This window comes from Anguilla rostrata, chromosome 6, assembly GCF_018555375.3.
Source record: "Anguilla rostrata isolate EN2019 chromosome 6, ASM1855537v3, whole genome shotgun sequence".
Lineage (NCBI taxonomy): Eukaryota > Metazoa > Chordata > Actinopteri > Anguilliformes > Anguillidae > Anguilla > Anguilla rostrata.
The window spans coordinates 39,199,378-39,221,366 of NC_057938.1; the positions used below are offsets into that span (position 1 = coordinate 39,199,378).

Sequence of the window (21,989 nt, forward strand, 5' to 3'; positions counted from 1 at the left end):
CTATATCAAAGTACTCATCTGACAACGCTCCCCAATTACACTGGCCTCATTACAAAACTCAACTGGTTTTAATAAAGGACCTTTAGCTACTGATGAGCGTAACAGAATCACTATAGAAAAAAATACGCCCTACCCAGATCAGGGCAATTTAATTACACAAATGGATCTCAAAGAGTGTGTGCGTGTGCGTCTCTGTACTATAACAGGGCAACTGAGGACACCCCCATTCTTCGCCATATTTCCCACACCAATTAGACAGACCAACATGGGTCTCTCAAATACACATAATCTGTATGCCTCCCTAAAAAGCTCCATGAGCTGAGGCTCCCTGAGGCCATTTCAATAAATCCCTGTCTCCACTTCCATCATTTATTTCCAGAAAAAACAACATGCTGAGAGTCAACACGTATATTAATATTGTTTTATTCACTCTTTGTGGTGCAAGAATGTCTTACAATAATACTGTTCCCTGATTTATAGGCGCGTGTCTGTAAATGTTTCCACAACTAATGATAAGGCTAGCCAGTGCTACTGGCAACTTCGATATATCAATGCATGTAATAGCTTATAGTTTCGAAAACCAAAGACCAAGTTTTCGCTGTCCCAGAAAAGAAAATGGAATTGGCTAAAATCAGTATGAAAAATCAGACTGGGTGAGATATGTAGCGGCAGGTTGTTGGGTTGACTCTCATGCCATATGTGAGTCCCCCATGTGGGCAGGGGTTCGACCCCCAACACTTTCCACTTTCTCAGCTGTGGTCCCTTCATTCTCTGTTACCCTCTCTGCTCTCATCATGTCCGAATAAAGCAATACAATACCATCCTGCTCTTTGAAATAACAGACCCATTTCACAAAAGTCTGTACCATTTCATATGGACTAATTTCTTTTCTAACAAAGCCAGTGGGTAAGACCGAAAATATAATGGAGACCGAGGTTGGTTTTCAACCCAAAATAGTTTAATTACAGCTAATACTAGTTCATGTGAAATGCATTAACTGCCACATTAGATTAAGTTAAATGAAAAGGAATGAGCTTCTTTATGAGCGTTCCTTCAAAATTATATGAAATCATGCTTATTAATGCAAAACTATGTAAAAGGTTATTGTTATCCAATTAAGGTGCGGTATGTTCTTTGTCTTATTCAATTTGTGACTTGATGGCTGTAATTGTTATTTGTGAGGCAAGTGCTACATAATCCCAGTGCTCGTGCCAACGTCAAGCAATTGTGTGCCTAAAACACAAGTGACAAAGTGAGGATTATATTCTATAATCCTCCGTGGCTGCTCGTAATCCCCCGCCTCAAATGAATCAAAGCCAGGCTTGAGTGGCCTCTTATCGTTGGGGTAAATCAAAACATTCGCAGGTATTGTGCTCACAACAAGGACTTCTGCTCGCAAGAGAGGGAAATAATGCCTTATCGTCCACAGGGCACAGGGCATTTCCGATTGCCAACGCACAGGCAGAGAGCGACACAAGACTTGTGCGAGATGCCCCTTTGTCGCATTGCTTTCCGCTCTTAGAACAGCACCCATAGTATCAACAGTTTGGCTTCATGATCTTCATGGTCTGCTTATCTCCCCCCCACGCAAAAAAACGGAAAGGTCAAACAAATGACCAACGAAGCGTAAACTGAGGCAAGGCTTGCCTCCGCGGATAGGCCAAACGAGTAGCCTGTGCATACATTTCGCCCGCGGTCCACCTATGCAGTTCTCCCTCTCTCAGTCTGCGCAGCAAAAGCAGGAGGTTGTGTCAGTGGGCGCACAGCACATGTCCTCTGTACCTCTAAGAGGGGAAATAATGGGATGAGCCGTGTTGAAATAATTCCTCGGGCTCAAGGGAGCAGTCATGTGTGGGAACACGACTTGAGGGACTGGAAGCCTTTTAAGGTTCTGTGTTCTTTGCCCGTGTAAGCCACCAGCCCCAGAACCATGCTCCCAGTCGGGAGATTAACCAAATCCCGCCCGGTTGGTGACATCATCAGACAGGCTCCTCCCATCCCACCGCAAGGCCAGTGGGACATGGGCCAACTGGTGGTAATCAGTGCTGCTATTTCTGTGGCAGGGTGGCCTTGGTTTGCAAAACAAGAAAAAGACCAAAATGGTCGCAGCCATTTGTACTCACCACACACAACCATGTTAGGGTTGCACAGAAAGGAGTTACAGGAAGCTGCAGTTACCCTTGCAATCGACAGTTAAAATGATACTGGTTTGGGAAAAAAAATTTTTTTAATTGACCAGAAGACTGCAGAATACCATTTATAAAAGCAGTTACATGTTAAGTCCCCCAGCCCAGGTAATACAAATATCTGTGGTAAAGCAATGAGAACAATCCATCAGCTACTTCCCCCATTTCAATGGAAGGAAGTGGCTGATATAAAAATACCTAGTCTGGAGAGGATGTCAATCTATCAATGGGTCATTACCCATAATCCATTATTTTATTGCTGACTGCCAAGCAGAGAACAACTGGGTACAATTGTAAGGTCATTACTGCAATAATACCACCAAACCAGCACTTTAAAAAAACATGGTGTTCTGGCCCAGAACTGTTACATATTAAACAGAACTAAACTATCCCTTGGGCGGGTAGTTAGCTTGCGATTTCTGTGATGTAACGGCTAACTTTGTTCTTCCTGCTTAGCGCCACTGACGTTCACAGTGGTCCGCTGGCTGGTGCCTCCACGTCAGGCTAAAGACAGCATGCGGGCAGCAAAGTGTTGATTACAGCATACCACTGCGTGTGGGAGGTGGGCTGCCACAAGACCAGTTCCACACAGACACTGTCATTGTTGTCAAATTTCTCCATCTTTTCCCTTTTTAAAGGGGCTTGGCGAAATAAATGCAACCGCGAAAGCAATTCTCTTCACCGATCAGCAGAAATAGAAACAAAATATCTGTTTACTGTGCAGCCATATGGTGGGTTGGGGAGGGGGGACTGTAACCATCATGGAGCTCACTTTAGCTACAGGAGGCAGAGCCATTGTCTGGCAGATGGAAGGTTGCTGGTTCGATCCCCGGTCTTCTGAATGTGTGGAAGTGTCCTTGAGTGAGACACCTAACCCCCCATTGCTCCCAACGAGCTGGTTTGCACCTTGCATGGCTGCCTTGATCGCCATGAGTATAGGGGTGAATGACAGGCATTCATTGTAAAGCACTCTGTGCAGTTATTGCTGGAAAATGCGCTATATAAATGCAGTCCATTCACCATTTACCACTTGGATATCTTCTGAAGAACTTCAAGGGAGCACAACTTCAGGTGCTTCAGCAGATACAACATCCATCAGCATAAATGGATAATATCATAATGCAAGCTCTGCAATCCCCAGAAAAGGACATTTGCCACACAAACAATTGCCAAGGCAATAAAAAGCAACAATTCCATTGTCTGAACAATGAATATTTCATACAAAGTCCTGGAGGGCACGGTGCAGTTTATACCTTATTGTAGCACGGCAATGTGTGCAGCTGACTCAGATCCCACACTGAACACGTTTTTTTTTTTTCCCCATACTCTTTCCTCACAGGAAAAGTCAAAGACCTTGTCTCCCCCTCTCTATCCTGTACCAGTCCAATTCAAGTTTGCAAACCTTTTATATTAAGGTCAACATGGCTCAGATCCAGTCCTCAAGCTACCATTTCCAGATACCAGAACAATTTTAATGAAATGTCATGATGTTTGGAGGAACAAAAATCATGAAATGACTGTGAGAGACACCCTTTACGTTTGCAGGACGTATATTTGTATAACGAGAAACAATGCTCCATTTAAGTCATTCTCCATTCCATCAGAAATTAGTTTGAACTACTGGGAGGCAAGGCAGCAGGTAATATTTAAAAGGCCTTTACTTACCTTGCAAATGTTTTTTTTTTCTTTTTAAAGGAAAGTATTTTCCAAACAGCCCATTCGATTGCTCAGGGGAAGGTAAGTATTCCCATGCGGTTGTGCTAGCGGAGCTGACGTCTTGTCCTCTCCTCTCCTCTCTCACCTACACCTGTCCCTGGCCATCCAGGCAGCACCCAGGAAACTTCAATCCAATTAGAGCAATGCGAGAGAGAGAGAGAGAGAGAGAGCGGGCAGGGCAGGCCCCGCCCCTAGCCTGCGCTGGCCTGCAGGCAGTAGACAGTGGCTTGAGAGAGAGAGGAGAGAGAGAGAAAGAGAGAAGTAGAGAGAGAGAGAAGAGAGAGAGGAGAGAGAGAGCAGAAGAGAGGAGAAGTGAGAGAGAGGGAGGGGGGCGAGGTCTTTCTTTGGATCAGCGCAGTGCTGACTGTACAATGACTTTCACAGTGCATGGGCAGGACGGAACAGCAGGTCAGTGAACGGGATGGGCTATCTAAATGATTAAGGGGCCAGGGGACCCACAAATTAAATTAAATACAATTCATCCAGAGCAGACACGGTCAGGGTATCTTCCAGACAGCAATACAAGCTCTGCACTGTCCTGGCAACACTGTGCAACTGTCCTGTCCATTCCCCGCTCCAATGGCCAGGTTATCGGGGTCAGATTAAAGAAAACAACTGCAACAGCAACGGACACCACCCCACTTGTCCAACCCATAATAATCTCCTTAGAGTTTCACCTGGAGAGCCCATTTGGCCGAAATGAGTCCGGACGATTTCCATTGCAGATAAAGATTTTTAGACCCCACGACCTCGATCGACGCCCCTTTATGCCCCAATGTTGCAGATGACTGGTCAAAGAATCAACTCCATTGCAAAACACATCAATGTAATCAAGGCTGCAACCAGTGTCCCATAATCTAGCGGTCTGCCAATTTGGCATGTGACCTTTTATCTCTCTGACTCACTGGAAACTGTGCTGTCTCCGTCAAATTGGCACACTGCAAGGACGGGGGACAACCGCACAAAAACTTCATTCACCGAAATCACAGAGGCCCGTCTGAGAAGGGCGGTAGAAGTCTGTGATCCTGAAATAGCCATGGTGTAGACTTAACCTTTAAAGAGACAATTATGCCTGCACCTGCATCTGATTACTGTTATCAAAATTTAATAAATCATAAAGCCAACACTGACTAAGCCCAGAGAGTTTAGGTTCACAAGAGTAACTCAACTATGTTCTTTGTATTTTTAGAGATCACTACGTACTGATACAAGGACTTCTTGTTTTGGCAGGTTTCTGCTGAAAAGGATGCCAACCTGACCCATCAAATTAAAGCTGGATCTCCTCCGACTTTCCCTTACAGTTGTTTGTAGTAGTTTGCAATGCAAACAAGGGACAACCTGCACACCCTATCTGTCTTCCTTTACCTCATTGTATAATCTGCATAATCCACTTATCTGTATTATACCCTACACGTGTGCAAGCAGCAGCCTACAGAGCATGCGGTGATGCACATGGGACCAACGTCATGGAGACAAACTGTCAAAACATAGGCATCTCAGGGGCTCAGGCATGCTAGGTGTGAGACCCTAGGGAGGGGGTAAGTTTTCCTAACACTCCCATCCTATTATGTTGAATGCAGGGAATCTGAAGCCAGTGAACACTTTTCTCCCTCAGCATAACATAGCAATGCACAACACTCTCTACAGCAAGTGCATATATATATGGAGGCCATAAAAGCACATGGCACTGGGGATTTGAGAGGCTTTTAATTTGAAATGTGAGCTATTGAAACAGATAGAGGCCTCCTTAGACTGTGAGGGGTGGGGCTATGTTTTGTCACGCCAATTTATGACAGCAGCTTTAATGGACGCCTTTGGGGGTTGCACGTTCAGCCATTTTAGAGAACGCAAATTTACAACGCACATGAACTCATAAGACCCTGTGAAACAGGGCTCTGGGGCCTAATTTGACGCTGGGTAATGGCTTGTGTTCTTAAGCATGTGTTCTTTCCCTGTGGTTTATGTAGACACAGTTTAGGATTAAATGACTTGTTAAAATATCAAGGTGACAAATAAACTCTCCTAAGAAGAGCCTAGAAGTGAACTGGGGGATATGGAGAATACTCTAGTTTTGTGACATAATTACATTTGCTGTATAATAACTAATTAAATAGAAGTTCAATTTAAAGAGGTTTTGTGAGATAAGGTCAAAAAACAGCATAGGGGTTCCTGAAAGGAACGTCCTGTGGGGGCACTTGATGGTACTGTAGTGGCAGAGTATGGATTACAATAGATCAAATCAAAAAATGGCGGACTTGGCTACCCTGGCTCGGGTACACATTACATTACCCTGTAGCCATTATGGCCATTAATTTACTCCCCAGCCTTGTTACTCAGACTGGTGGCTGTGGTTGACAGGTGTTAACTGTATCAGCTATGTAGACCTCTGGTGTAAGCGGCAGCTGGAGCATCAGCCCTAGAACATGGGCCAAAAGATACAGATTAGCCATTCCAAATGGGTATATACAAATTGATATGCTTTTTTGCATTTTTGGCATTTACCTTATCCAGAACAACTCACAAAGATTACATTCTTTATCATGAAATGCACTTGTACAGCTGAATATTTACAAAAGAAAGTCAAGTAAAGTACCTTGTTCAAGGATACAACAGCAGTGCCCAACCCCACATCCTTGAATTTGTAATGCCAGTTCTCTAACAATTTTAAAGTAGAAAGATCTCTCTGGATTTTCCTACCTCGTGGGCAGTAAAACTTTTCTACATGATTATGGGTGTCCTAATTAAGCTCTTGTCTGCTTCTTTCTTTCCTGACACCACTTAGACCATCCAAACATGGACACAACTCCTTGCGCAAAAGTGCTTAGGGTACGTGTTGATCTCCAGAATTAAAAAGAGTTGTCCGTCACCTGCCGTGACTGTGTGGAATATTACTGAGCCACATGGCCCAAAGACCCCCACCCTGGCACTGCCCTGTGCCCTGCGTATCTGCTCTTCCTCTGTGTACAGCCTGTGATGATGTCATTGCTAAGTGCATCACAGTAAATGATAACTGACCGATCAATTGACTGAAATACATGATTAAGAGCGTCTGTCATTTGTATGCTACACTGAAACACTACAGTGCCTCTTTTCCAAACACATGGAATTTGACAAATGGACTTGGGGTCTTGGCAAGGAAATGAATTTGACTTTCCAAATATATGAAAATATCCTAAAACACTGTTCTCAGGTTGCCTGAATTGTTCTCTGTTTTGCACACTCTAACACAATCAAAGACCCATTCTACACAAACAGAAGTAATTACATGAACAGATTTTCACCTTTTCCATAGTGTGAGTATAAAAAAAAGACTCAATCATCAGAACTGGGATTACCTGTCCATCAGTGTTAAGGGCCGCCCACACGCGAGCATATTTTTTTTACGGAGGATCCTTTGGATCCTGGAAGGAAGCAAACCCTGCTCTCCCCACAGGAAGGACCGCAAAGAGCTGGAAAACCCCAAACCCCGCCATCTTGATTGGCACATCTGCGCACCGTCACTCACTGGCAGCAAAAATCCCCCCAAAGGGCCTAAAATGAGCATTAATCAGTAAGGCTATCCTTTCAACACACCGGGGCTGCCAGAGCTCTTACCCGATTATGGCCGATGACAAATGACTTTCGGTTCACTGTGTTGATTTAAGTGACCTTCATGATTGCTAACTAAGTCTAGCCTAATTGGCCTTGAGCCAAATTGAATCCAATGCTCCTGGGGTTTAAAGCACTAGAGCAGGATAGCGATGCTCTGCATCTTATGGGAACTAATGTTTCAATTGATGGTATGCATTGGATCAGGCCCTTCATCATATTTGGTGCCAGTTTTTTGGAGTGACAGATCTTATTTATCACACAAATTCTTTTAAAAATGAAGTACCATCTTGGCTAGTGAAAACGCTATGGCAACAGTAACAATGAACAAAACCATTTCTATTCTAAGATGCAGACGACTCATGCCCACAAAAACATTTCCTAGCCTCCCGCTCAGCTCTCATGTTATTCTGCATTGTCCTCAGAAATCCAAACAACCCCCCCCCCCAGTCCTTCAGCCTCAAATACACGTGCTATGCCTGTGTCGTGATACCTGCGAGGACAAGGCAAACTGCATCAACTGCAATAATGGGCCTGCAAAGGACGAAGGGCCCCCAAGCTCATTACGCTTTTAATCAGCCTTACAATTATTGTAAGGCAGGAGCTTTGTGTCATCTTCACACGCAGTGAAAATCCAGCAGAAAGTCCTACTTCAGCATCCTCCCTCCTCAAAACTTGGTCTGGAAACATCTTTAAATATCACATGAACTTTACAGAAGGGGCTTTTGACCTTATCAGACCCAGGGTAATATTTTTTTTACTTTTTTTATTTTTTATATGTTTTATATTTTGAAATATTTCCCCAATCTATATATATTCATTGCATATCAAGTCTGGTCAGAGACCCCCTACAGTACCTTCAAGGACCCCCAAGGACCCAAGCCACTGTTGAAAACCCAGGCTTCATGGTGTACAGTAACTAGCTAACAAGCAGGCTATCAATGGCTATGATAAACAGGCTTATGTAGCACTATTTATCATTGCTTTCAATTACTTTGCAACAAGTAATTTGTTATGTTGGAGGCTGTTATGTTAAATTAATATATTAAAATTAAATAAATGTAACATTAGGAATGCTAGAATAGTTCAATAGTGCATAGAAAAAAACAGGCAGTTTATGTAGTTTATGCTTGGGTACCAGTATGAAAATGTATCGAAAGTACCCGTAATAAAAAATACCTAATGATGCCTAGTCCTGAAACCATACCAATTTCGACTGAGGAAAGACCATGTCTGAACCTGGCATTGGTGAGAGGACACAGGTTTATCACAAAGAAAGTACGTGTTTCACCAGAGGTTGCGTACACATCCCATCTCCCTCCATGTTGTGATAAAACATACAGATGAAATGGAAACCAGTGACTGCTCCCTCCTGGAATGCAAGTCCAGGCTCTTCTCGCGCCTCAGTGTGAAAGCACCATGAGTGCAGTGTTACATCATAAACACCGAAAATTCCATGGGTGCAAATGGAAATAAAAAATATAGAGAGGGAAAACAATCTCAGTCAATAAATCGATTAATAAGAAACCAGGGAACTGGACCTCCTGAAACAAGCCATGAGAGATCTTGCCGAACTTCTGAGGTCACAATCCTTTCCCTGAGAGCAAAAAATAAATAAAATTAATTTGTAAGTCATAAAAATATAAATTACCCTCCTCCTTAAAATTGCTTACGAGCAATGGCTGGGTCCCATAATAGCTGGCTCAGCTGTTAGCCTCAGCTGTGCTGCCTGTCTACTATTAATCTGCAGCAGCAGGGCACCTCCAGCCTTGCCCTACCAGTGTGGGCTTAGGTCAACCAGGGAGGAGAAGAAAAGGGGAACACAACAATAAAAAACAAAAACAGAGATGTGAACCTCCTCAGATAGTTATTTCATTTCCTTGGCAGCAGCAAATAACGCGTCAGTCATATGCCCATATCTGTTGTAGAATTTCTGTTCTGCGTTATCTGTTATGACCCATGCTGCACACTATTGTTACCAGAGAGAAAAAAAGAGGAACTGGAAAATGTGAACACTGAGGTGGGCTGGGCTTGGGTATTAACAGACACGTTTCAAGTGTCATCCTTTTCACCTTAGCATTCAATCAAACCCCATTAATGACAATGCCTTTTTTGTCTTCTGAGTAGACTTTGGGTTTACCTGTTTATCACTTCATCTAAACCAAAAGACAAAGACAAGAGTATTCAAAAACAGTTCAAAGGATGACGTATAGTCACACTGTAGAGGGACCATATGAATCAAATTCATTTTATTTTTTATGTGCAAATATATGTAATTATTGTCAGGAGCTTTGAGCAGTGCATGGATAATGATCCCAATTACAAGCCCACAGACACACAGATTGTGGGTTCCCTCATCTTCAGGCAAGCAGCCATGTTCTTTCACAATAGATTAAGAATTGAGACTTGAGCTTAAACTGCTTCCTGAACACAATGCAAAAGCTATGAATTCCAGCGCCTGATTTTACCAAACCATCCATCATTTGGAAAATGTGAACTTAAAGGGTAGTCCTTTGCAGTGCATTGACTTCTGAAATATCTCCCCTTTACGATTCTGGCACAAGAACTGGTGAAAAGCACATCAGTAAGTACATCGATATGACATTAAGAGAGGATTTTTTTCAATGTGACATTAAGTGAGGCTTTTTTTCAATCTGACATTAAGTGAGAAAAAAAAGAAAAAATGTGTTTGTTTTTTTCCAATGTGACATTAAGAGAGAGTTTTTAAAAAAAGGTGTTATATAAGGGTGCGCTGTATTGTATTATGAAAAAATTATGAAACACAAGACAAAAAAGCACATAAAGTCTAACTTCAATGGTGTGGTGTTAGAACGTTTGATGTGACAGCTATTTGTTTTGGGTAGATTTTCCTGTGTGCAGACAGTGTTCTCTCTTTTTGGGGGATATGAATGTTGATCCCCTCTCTGGATGTACCTTACAGCGAATCTGGTACCAGGGGGAGGAGGGTCTCTGTGAGGAGGAGGAGGCTTGTCTTACCTTCACCCATTGGGACGTCATAGGCCTCACTGTGGGACCTCTCTGGCATGGTACTGGGCCCCCCAAAAACTGTGGAGACACAACCCGAGGGAGAGGAGGGGTGAGGACCGGGAGGAGAAGATGGCCGTGCAGTGCCGTCAAGAGCCTCTGAAGACGACTACCGCTCAGCTCCCCGACAGCTGCTGCCACCTAACCGTATACCAGTCCCATCATGTCTTGCACAGGATGTGGCCTGACTGCCACAGGCTTGGCAGGAAGCACCACACGTTGTTCCGACTGACTCATTAAGAGTGGGGAAAGTCCAAGGGCACAGCTCTGTTTTTTTTTTTTTTTTTCTAAAACAAATTTATAAAATTAAGTTTGTCAGTCTTCATTGTTCTGACCAGGAATAAAGAAACAGAATGTAACACTGGTCTAGACACTGCTGGAAGTTTTTCAGGATATGGGCTTCGGATCAAATATACAAAAACTAGAGAGCAACTCTTCCTGTCATTCCTCTCTGTAGAACTGGTGCAGTAACATTCATTTGCAACAGACTTTCATTAAAAACCAACTTATATTCACATAAGTACAATTAATTCTCATAGTGTCGACAAAGGTCTAATCAAATGGTACTTCTTAAATTGTAGACAGCATTGATTCAGTGTGAATCACTGCACAGGACAAGGATATTATATTTGGCTGCCCCACTCAGGTGACCTCAGGATACCACTTCCTGTAAACAAAAATTCCCAAGTGCACCACGGTGCATGAAAACATATCTTCTGTTGCGGTGTGAACACTGTCAGCAGCTGTTAGAGAAACACTGTTCATTCAAAACCAAAACAATGTGTTGATGCTTCTGTATTTCTCCTGACCAGTTTCTAAATTATGATGGGAAGAGATGAAACACTTGGACCATTTACATGCGTTTAACTGTTACTAAAATATGGCTGAATTCCCACGGTTCATCTTGTATTACAGTCTTATTCAGTTTTCTCTGGAACCAACTGACATGAAGCAGGGACCCGTGATGGAAAGTTTGTCTCAGCCCAGGCTTATTATCCTTAAACTATCTCTGGCTGATAATAATTCAACATCATTAAGATTCTTAAGACCAACAAAAGACCAACAAAAGAGAGAGATAATGTGATTAGCATTCCTCTCTGCCCTTTCTCCCTGCTTGGCACCCCCATCTTATCTCAGTCAATGAAAGATTAAGCGGGTGGGAATAGCCACCGTGTGGCGCCCCACCCTCCCTCCACCCGCCTCAACTCCGTTTCCCATGGTTACCCTTCAGGGAGGTGAGCCTCCAGATAATTGCTCCATTGCTGGCTGGCCACCAGCCAGGCAGTTACACAGACGACGCAGGCAATTTATCTGATCTTTTAAAAGTAAATCTCCCATTTGCCCTCACTCAGCTGCCAGCAACAAAGCAGACCTTGAAATCAGATCGAGTGAAACACTGAAAAGATCTCACCCCACCAAACAAAGTTAAAAGTCAACTAAAGAGACCTCCTGAAACCAGCCAATACAAACCAAATGCATTCAAGGGGGGGAGGAGAGGAATCATTGATGTTTGTTTCAGAGAAATCCTTATAGAATCACTTGATTTGTGCACTGAACAAAAGTGTCAGCTGGTTTACACATGCTCTGTTTGGATCGAGCCAAATAAGAAACTGCAGCACAAGTGACTGCCAGCAGAGGTCCTCAGAGTTAGGGACTGTCAGTGACCAATATGAGGAAAACGATAGCTCTACACAGCTCACTCCACTTTTCGGTAGTAAGTGATGAGAATATAAACAGCAATGGCTCCGATTAAACATACATAGACATCCACCTGAAAAGTGTACAAATTGTATTAGTTGTGTAAGTTAATGAAAAGATCAGAGAATCACTGACAAAAAAGGGAAAGGAGCAGCATGCCATGACAATCATCTGTAATCTGAGAGTAGAAACAGCCATATTCTTTATATTGCAGCAGAGTACAAAAAGAGTACTTACTGAATACAGTATTACTTCATTCATTTGAAGAAATAGCTTGCACAGATTTATTTCTCACCCACTGTCATTGGTGTACCTTTATCGCAGACCTATATTCTTTAGGGCCAATGCAACACAGTACTGTTATCATTTAAATCAATAATACACAACAATACACAATTTAATCAGATATTATTAATACAGAAAATACATAATAATGATACGTCCCTTTGGCTGTTTGTTTACAAACTAGCTGGGGGTTTTCACCATTATGGAAGTGAATTTCCTGTTGTCTCATAACAAAGAGCCGCTCAGTGCACAGTGCCAGCTTGTGCCAGTCCCTCTGAGCCGCACCATGTGGTTTCTGGGCCGATGTCCAGGAGGTCTACGCATCTGTGCTCAGTCTCACAGCTGGACTGTGAGGCCCGGACTGTGAAGTACCCGGTTCGCAGCGGCATCAGTGAAGGACACGGCCTACCCGTGGCGAACAGGGCCGTGCGTGACAAACTTCAATCAGCCGAAATAAGGGTTTCCAGGTCTTCCCGAGTAGCATATAACCTGAACAAAGTATTAAACATGACTACTTTCATTTACATAACATTTATGGTGCCCTAAAAAGGTGGGGCTATGTATAAAAAGTGCTGTCATTTCCACATTGTTTTGAATTGTTTGATTACAAATCTAAAATTGTGGAGTACAGAGCCAAATCAAGAAAAAATATGGCTTTGCCCCAAACATGGAGCTCGCTATCATGTAAAGCCCATTGCCTCTTGCGGTTTGAGCTTCTTTGCATTGCTGTACTCCATGATAGTGTTGATATTAGAGTGTTCCAACCCCGTATTGCCAGTTTTCCACATCAGAGGCTCTCAGGGTGCAGCTCTGTTCAGCTTGCTCTCTCAGAATTAAATTAATGCGGATGGCCAAACTGGAGCCACGCCCCCTGCGCTTTTGAACAATCGCATACTTCTCTCCAGCAAGATCAGAGGAGCGCACCTTTAATTCGGGGAGGGGGGGGGGGATTAAGCCCGATATTGTTCAAAGTGCAACCCACACACACACACACACACACATACACACACCCAGCCCACTGCTACAGGAGGCTTGCCCATTGACACGCAGCGCAGAGGAGAGCTCTCCCCTTTCCATGGTAACATTCCTGGGGTCATTCCCAATCTAGCGTGAGGAGGGGGGTGTGACTGGGAAGCCGAGTGCTGACGTTTAACCCCTCATTGCCTGGGCCTAGGGCCTTGTACAGTGGTGAGTCTGACTCCCCAATGGTGATTATGGGTTAACAAGGAAACAAACACACCCTCGTCAGGGGCCCACAGTCATGTGATAGTGCTCACACCAGACATGACAGGCCCCTCTCTGAAAACACATAAATTAAACACACACATACAGACACACACACAGTTATGTATACATGCACATAACACACAACTGCAAGAATGCACACAGACACATGCCCATAAACATATGTGTGCACATCCGCACCTTCCCTAATTGGCACAGAATGTTGCATTTAATTAGAACTTTGATTGGGAATTCCAGAGTTGAAAGTTTTTTTTTAAAGAGACCAGTCCTTGGTGGAGAACAGCCTTGAGATAGGCACCTGTCCTAACCACCCTAGTAGCATATCAACAAAGAGGCTGGTTTGATGCAAACTAGCAACTATCTACTGTGGACTGTTCCACAACTATATGCAAATGAATCCAAGAAAAAAAAAAAAAAAAAAAAAAATGTTATTTAACTTTGCGGTAATGTTAAACATGAAGGACTGTAACCACAGTTTGGAATCCAGTTTTCAGGAAAAAGGTCTACGAGCCTCAAAATGAAGCTCTACCACCAGCCTTAAAACATGTACTTTGTTGGATGCAGCATGCAAAAAAGTGTAAAAAGTCTCCATCGCATTTGTAAGAGCTTAATATAGCACGCTGAGAAATTTCATTTTCTCATGCATGGTGGAAATTTAATCAAATTGTTAAACAAACAACCAAAGACATTGTGATGGATACTGCTAGGCAACACAGAGCCATCTCTGAAAAAGTCAAATCCAGAAGTCAATCCACGCACCATAGAATTCAGGAAATCTGCACATAATCATGGTGTGTGCACACTCACAGAAAGCCAAAATCCCCTGTCCTCCAAGACCCAAAGAATGCTGGGACTAACAAGAATGCCTGCCAGGAAGCATCAGCCCATAAGTTCTTCCCATGAACACTGCTATAAGTCTCTTCATGAAAATATTGCTTTTGTAAGTCATGCTTCAGGGGTGTTGAATATAGTATTTTGCCACTCTCTTTAAAAACACAAGCTGCACATACATGCACACATGAGCACAAATAAACAAGCATGGATGCACACATACATACCTTGACACATACACACCAATAAATCTGTCTGTGAGCGTTCACATATGTGCGTAAGTGAACTAACTGTTGGACGCACATATGTGTGCACTCACTGATACCTGAACCCACATGCATATACGCACATGCTTTTTACACTCTAGCTTTCCCACACCTCACCTCTCCATCCATTGCAGAACTGAGAACTACAACTGCAGCTGAAGGTAATTAGCAAATACACCAGTTCCCAAAGGGAACATTGCACTTGGAAGACCGAGTAGAGGAACAGCACGTATGAGCTCACTCCTGGAAGTTGTCTGATTGGAAAATGTTTTTTTTTTCAATGGATAAAAAAACAACAGCACCACCTTCAATATTTTCTAATCAGATGATCTCAATCTAACTCATTTCCTGTATCAGGAAGAATCACAAGAATTTTCCCAGGATAGTGAAACTATACAAACAACTGAAAATGTTTTGAGCCTCCTTGCAATACAACATGTAATATTATTTTCTTCAAAGTGCTGCTATAATGTGGTATATACAAACCCTTTGGTCTTCCACCATGTGTAGAAACTGGCCGAACTCTCCCATATACAGAAGCATAACCAGAGCAAAATCACTTTTTCACTCATCCACCAAAGGCACTGGGAAAAGAAGCAGACTTGAACAATGAACGCATTAAGAGGGATAAAACGATTTACTGTGTGAGCATATGTTTTTAATATGAAGTGCATTTGGTTCATTGCACAACCTTTCGGCTATTGAGCCATTTCACTGTTCTACATTACCAAATTGCTCAAGCTCACCACCCAGATTTAGTTCTACTGAGGCAGGCAAGAGACTGGTGAAGGTTTCCAACTCATTCCTTCTAAAGCAAGAGAGAACCTCTGGAATGCGCTTTTGGCCTGTTTTCAACGTCCTGCTCTGCTGCCCTGGCTTCAGACCTGATAAACCAGGAATAGCTGCTGGCCGCCACCTCTGGAATTGTCCTCGTTGGAGGGTGTTCCCTTGTAACGTGAAGGAGGGAGTCACTGAAGGTGAGCATCATTAGTCTGTACTGGCTAATAAAAGTCATTCTACCATGGCGAAGCCGGGGGAAGAATGGGAGCACAAATGTATCGTGGGTCAAACCAAGGGGTGGGCCCCTGATTTCCCAGCATGCAACTGCCGCTACTGTTGTAAGTCATGATGCGGAGAGAATCGCAATTGACCTGGTATTCCGCGTGAACACCGTTAACTGATCGCATCGGGGGGGGCTGTAAATACAGCGGGCTCCTTGAAGGGTTTGTTTCTCAGCCATGTTAAACTAATAAAATTAATGCATTTCAATCAAGGGAGTCAATGCTGTTGCGTGCTTATGGCAGTCTTATGTGCCTAAATAAACAGTGCCACTGCAGGTGAACTACCAATCACAGATTCTATTTTCAATTAGGCTATTAACAAACACTGAACACACAGCAGTGACTCCAAAAGTAATACAGTTCTTGTGCTTCCAAACACACTGAGAAAGACGTTTAAAAGTCTGGCAGAGTTTTCAAATCTTGCTGAGCCTCTATGTTCACTTCCAGTTCTGAAGGGGCTTACTGCTACGTAGCAGCATAAATCCCTACAAGGTCGGTCAAGAGGCCTGCATTCCAATTACATCTACGGCTATTTGCTTAGGATTCAATAGCATTCGCTTTGGTACTTGCCTGCTGGTTTAGCAGCTGTCGCGTTCCTGGGCAGTCAAACGCTGAACACAAACAGACACAAAGTTTTGCCACCACAGGACACGACGGATTTTGTGTAAAAATTTTGGAAGGGGGAAGAAAGCACCAGAGGAATGCCCTCTTAGCCCAAGTCTGTTCGCTGTGACCTGCTGACAATAGCTACAGCTGTCACGCTGTTTACATGAGGATCTTGCAGCTTGAGCAACTTTCATGAGGATCTTGCCGCTGGAGCAACTTTGGGGTGGATTAGGGGACCAGTCGACAGTGAATGGATTTACAATGTGGTAGGATAGAAATCACCAAAAAACAAGAGAAATCATATCAAACCAGGCGACTGGGTACCGAGGATAAAGCTGCCTCCCAACACCGACTGAAATAGAATGTTTTTGAAAACCCGGCAGAAATAAGCCCTTGGTATGGAAAGAATGTTAAAAACCCCTGAAAAAATCTACACTTACGAAACCAAGATTCCATAACCCCCCATTCTGACTGCTACAGTGATGCGGTCTCCTCTCTAGGCCTGGCTGTTGGTAACAGATGGCTGGCTGGCGGTACTGAAATCAAAGTACAGTCCAAATGCCATTCTACACTGATACCGCTTCGAGATGACCGCTCGCTCTTCAACACGACAGCAATAAACAAGTCTTTCGATATGTCCAACTGCTTGAGTGCAAAGCCGCTCCCCTCCGTGATCATTACAACAACAGAACAAAAATCGCCATTAGACAACACGAGCTATCATGGAAAGCTTGTAGCTGTGGTCAGTTTGTGAGCTTAGACAGGAAGGCTAGGCCTCTCTCCCCAGGTCCATCCTTACCTGCAGTTGATCACAAAAACATTGAAGACAGAAGAGTCCCCCATTTGCATCAGAGGTGTGTACCATAGGCACACAGGGTGTACCACTAATGTTACTCCACAAGACACAAGACACGTCCACTGTAAGGTAAGAGCTAACAAACCTCCTTTTGTGAACAGAGGAAATGCTGTTCAATGTATGCCAAAATCCCCCTCAAATCATTTGAGGGCTTTGGAGGTAGCTACAGTATTTCTGGTCACTGTTGTTCATAGAATCTGATCCTCTATGACCCTACAACACTTAACATGCATCTCGCCTGTATAGCAAAGCTCCGCCTCCATACTGACTCTGTCCGTCCTCCATTTACGTCAGTTGTCTGAAAGCGCTGTCAGTCACTCCCGTGGACAAAATCCATTCGCCACCACGAATGAGCCAGCTGTTTATGAAACGAATTGCTATCTGCTACGGTGTCTGCTGTGTGGAACTTTGACAAAGTGGAATATCCAAAAGCAGCCCTAAGGCCACTTGCGACATTTACAATCCCACACAGACAGGGACTCCAGATGGCCAGATCTGCACCAATTCTGGCCCGGCAGTGCTGACTACAGGCCGGAATCGCTGCAGATCCAGCCCGGAGTCGCTGGCTATCTGGGAAATTAGCACAGCTTCTCAATACAGCGAAGTTGACAAAGCATCTGAGGAAACACCACTCTTCACAGTTCACTCAAAACAAGATCATAGCTAAGCAGAAACAGGGGAGGATACTTTTAAAATATGGGAAATGTCTCCATAAGTGGCACAGCTGAAAAAATAACAGAGAGGATAACTGAGTTTCCCCTTTAGTGTAACGTAATTGATTATGTGGAGCCACCCCTTTGTATTGTCATAGCGCGAATGGCCTACTTGCAGAATCAGCTGTCCCTTCTGACCATTAACAGCACTGCTGGTCCTCCCAGTTGTCAAGTTGCCAATTAACTCACATTCATTTTCTGGACCTCGTCTGAAATTGATGGTATTAAAGTACAAAATAACTACTGACAATAGTACAACAATGCTGGTTTTTTCTTAATCAAAGGTCACTTTTTGTGAGTTGATAAGCTGTTTTAAGTATAGCTATAAACAGAGAAACTATTATAAACACTAATATAATCATGGCTAAAGGGCATTGTGCCTGCAACCCCTTTAGCTGTGATTATATTCACAATATAGTATGGACTCTTGTCCCTTCTTAAATACAACAGGTCATAACCTCATTTGATTTATCTTTATGACGCAGGCCCACACAACTACTATATTTGGTAGATTACTTGTGGTCGTACAACATGTTAGCTAGATATACTACATGTTCTATATTCTACAGGATTATTAGCCACATAAGAATTTAAAAACAGATTCAGAAATTAAGTGCTTAGTCCCAGGTTGTAGAAACCATAGCTCTCCATAAGGATAATACATCACTTAGTTAATACAGAACTTTTTGCTAGATCTTCTTTTTCTTTTACACGTATACTTTTGGATGTTAGTGCTCTTTTATTCTTATTCAGGCTTTATTTTCTGCATAATCTGTTTACACTTATCTTACTTGCCTACTCTGGAACTGTTTTACTGTTACACCAAGCTGGGTGCTCTTGTGTTTAGGCTAGTGTTGAATAATTTAAAAAAGACAAATAACAAAAAATGTCGGTATTGCCCAATAGTGAATGTTACTGTACTCCGACTGGATCGGGAGGCACAAAACATGGATTGGTACATTTCTGGAATATTTGGTCAGTTTATGTAGGTCTACCATCTTCAAATGTACTTCATCCATCACAATGTTGTCAATAGACCAAATAACAAAGACACAACACGGTATGATGATTCCATGAAAGTCGTCATTGTATGGGTGATCCTGATTTAATGCAAGAGATCTGCACCTGTAACCTGCAAACAATTCACTGAAATTCAGACACAGGCTTACATCTCAGGTGTCTAACAAGACCTGTACAGAAAACCTAGAGATAAAGATTCTAAAGAGAACCACAAATAATATATCTTACAAAATTGGAAATGCAAGTAAGAACCCTATTCTGTCCTAGACCGTCGATGCTTATTTTTTGATCTTAAAGTACGGTTTGCTTATTTGCCATCCGTTTTCACATTGTAAGTGTCGAGAAATATGTTCAGTTTTAACCGTTAGTCCACTCACCAACATTGCATTTGAGAATACCTTGGGGTTAACCCACATTGTTCATATTGGAAAACGATCATTTTCAAACTTCTATTACAATTAGTAATATTTACATGAATAGAAAGTATATTGGTCAAATAACAAAAAATAAATAAACAAACAAAAACAAAAAAACTTCAACAATGTGTTATTTGTCAAACAATCTGAATGTTCAGTAATGTCTAGGTTACACAAACAATGACACAATGAACAAAACCTCTAAAGAGCGCAAATTGTCATATCGGTTTCAATGTAGTCTTTGAGCTCGAAACAGTATTCAATAACAAACAACCACCTTCTTTCAGTTCTTTTGAGTGTAAGACCTCATTTAGACATACGTAAACACGTACAGACCTTGGAATATTAGTTGTAAATCAAGAAAATCGTAGGATCTTGATTTGTCATCCGCTTAAATCATTTTCTTTCTACATTACGTCTCAATCCAGTAGGTCTTTCGCCCTGTACTACACAGTACTACGCACGCCCCAGAAAACATTTGCACTTACTTAATCAAAAGATGTCTTTCTACATTCACGCTATCGGAGTGCACACAGCAGATGCTTCAGGTCAAGCACAATAGCACAAGCGGAGTTACATTGTTTTCTTTCCAGGAAATTCGTCATTGCAAAGTTAATGTGCTAGATAATGTGCCAACTGTTCAATAACTCCGTAAATATTTTGCATGGTCTACAAATGCACATGGATGTAGGAAACATCGAAGTCAAAATTCTACCTGTCATTGGAGCTAAAGGTCTGGAGATGGTTTAGTACCCCCATCCGCATGCAATCCAGTAGTTTTTATGTCCTAACCAAACCGCAAATAACGCGTTTAATAACTTACCAAACTTTTGAGTTCAAACCTTTTCTCGAAAATGGCCAGAGAAACAATGCTATGAAGGTTTCGATTACATTCGAAGTGTTTTCCCCGAAAAAATTTAATCCCCTGAAGACAAACTTCAAACTCCGCGCAAAGTGGATACCGCTAACCTGATGCTCACGGGGCCGAAACAAATTTACAGTACGAGTACAAAGTTTGAGAAGAGCCACAGCTAGAAAGCGGCCCCAACGCGCATGCGCGTAAACGCCGACTTGTTTTACTTTTCGAAGGGAGGTCTGTTCTTGATTCGAATGTAGAATAATGGCGCATTTTTCAAAACATAATGGGTAGCGCACATCTGGAATATAATTTAATAAAGATTTTGAAGAAAATCATTCAGCCTTGGTGTGAGCATGTAAAACGTGTAAAAGCGCAACGTTCCACTACCCAATCCATCGACGGAGTAGACCAATCAACACTTGGTGCGGGTTTTCGTTTCAGAGCGTTTACAAAGAAGTTATTAAATTACACCTTGTGTAAACAGGCCATATCCTATATTTCTAAACATCACCGGGTATGAAAGATTACATTAAATACAGGAAATGTGGACACTTGCTCAAGGAAACCATTTGTGGAGAGAATGAATTGTTAAAATAAAACGCAAGTGGCAATGAGCCAAAACTACATTAGGTAAAGATTAAGGAAACAATTATGAAAAACTAAAACACATGTTTTCAACAAAATTAATCGAACGAGAGATTGGCTTTAACAGAAATCAACATACAAAGGGGTCCCCCATATCCCAGTCTGAAAACTGTGGCTTAAAGAAATGGCAGAGCTTTTCCAGCAGATCTTTCCGTGCTAAGAGGGCCCCCCTTTACCCATTTTTTCTGAAGTCGATAGCCAGCAACCTAGTTGCCTAAACAGGTGCATTCCAGCCTTTAATCACGCATTCCTAAAATATTGCCAAAAATGTCCCTTGGATAAACCATGAGTAAATGCCCATGTTAATACAGTAGGTGACATTGTTTTGCCTTTTGTCTTTGCCCATGTTAATACAGTAGGCGACATTGTTTTGCCTTTAGTCTATCACAAGTTCTCCTCAGGTCAACCAAAATCAATTAAATTCTGTAGGGCTACCTCATGGCGAGGCACACAGAACCTCAGGACAAGGATTATTATTTGGGATGTTGGCATCATAAATTGTGTTGTGCTACAGAAAGCAGGTATTGCTTTTGTTAAATAACGGACTCACTGTCAAAGGACTGAAAATACCATATTCTGCGATCCTGCCGTTATCCCCTTAACAGTCCGTAAAGCACAAGGCCCAGGAACGCATAATACTGTACGATAATAAATCACCATGGGTTTACCAAGTTGAACACTGTGTAAAGGTTTATTATATAATGACTCATTACTAACGCCGTTTTGACCAGTTCAATTCAGTTCGCATCCGCGTTATGTACCACCGTCAAGTGCTTAGCAAATTTAAATTATTGAAGTAATACTGCCACCTGTAGGACAAAAGTAATCATGGCATTAAGTGAGAAAACGGAGAACTGTCATTTCACAATACACACAATTCCGATAGGGTTTGACACAAGAGGAAGACCAAGTTTAAAGCTAACGTTATAAAAAAGGTGTATTAGAATGTAAAA

The 21,989-nt window shown here is 42.5% G+C and overlaps 1 protein-coding gene across 1 annotated transcript in view; it reads right to left on the reverse strand.

The window, feature by feature from the left end:
- Positions 1-20,536, reverse strand: part of LOC135257114 (pleckstrin homology domain-containing family G member 3-like) — a 61,050-nt gene extending 40,514 nt beyond the window's left edge. Inside the window, exons 1-2 of the mRNA XM_064339553.1 lie at positions 20,356-20,536; positions 10,488-10,556 (exon numbers count right to left, since the gene is read on the reverse strand). Of these exons, the coding sequence (XP_064195623.1) occupies positions 10,488-10,536 (49 nt within the window). The 5' untranslated portion in view covers positions 10,537-10,556; positions 20,356-20,536. The remainder of the gene's footprint in view (positions 1-10,487; positions 10,557-20,355) is intronic.
- Between the last annotated feature and the right edge of the window lie 1,453 nt (positions 20,537-21,989).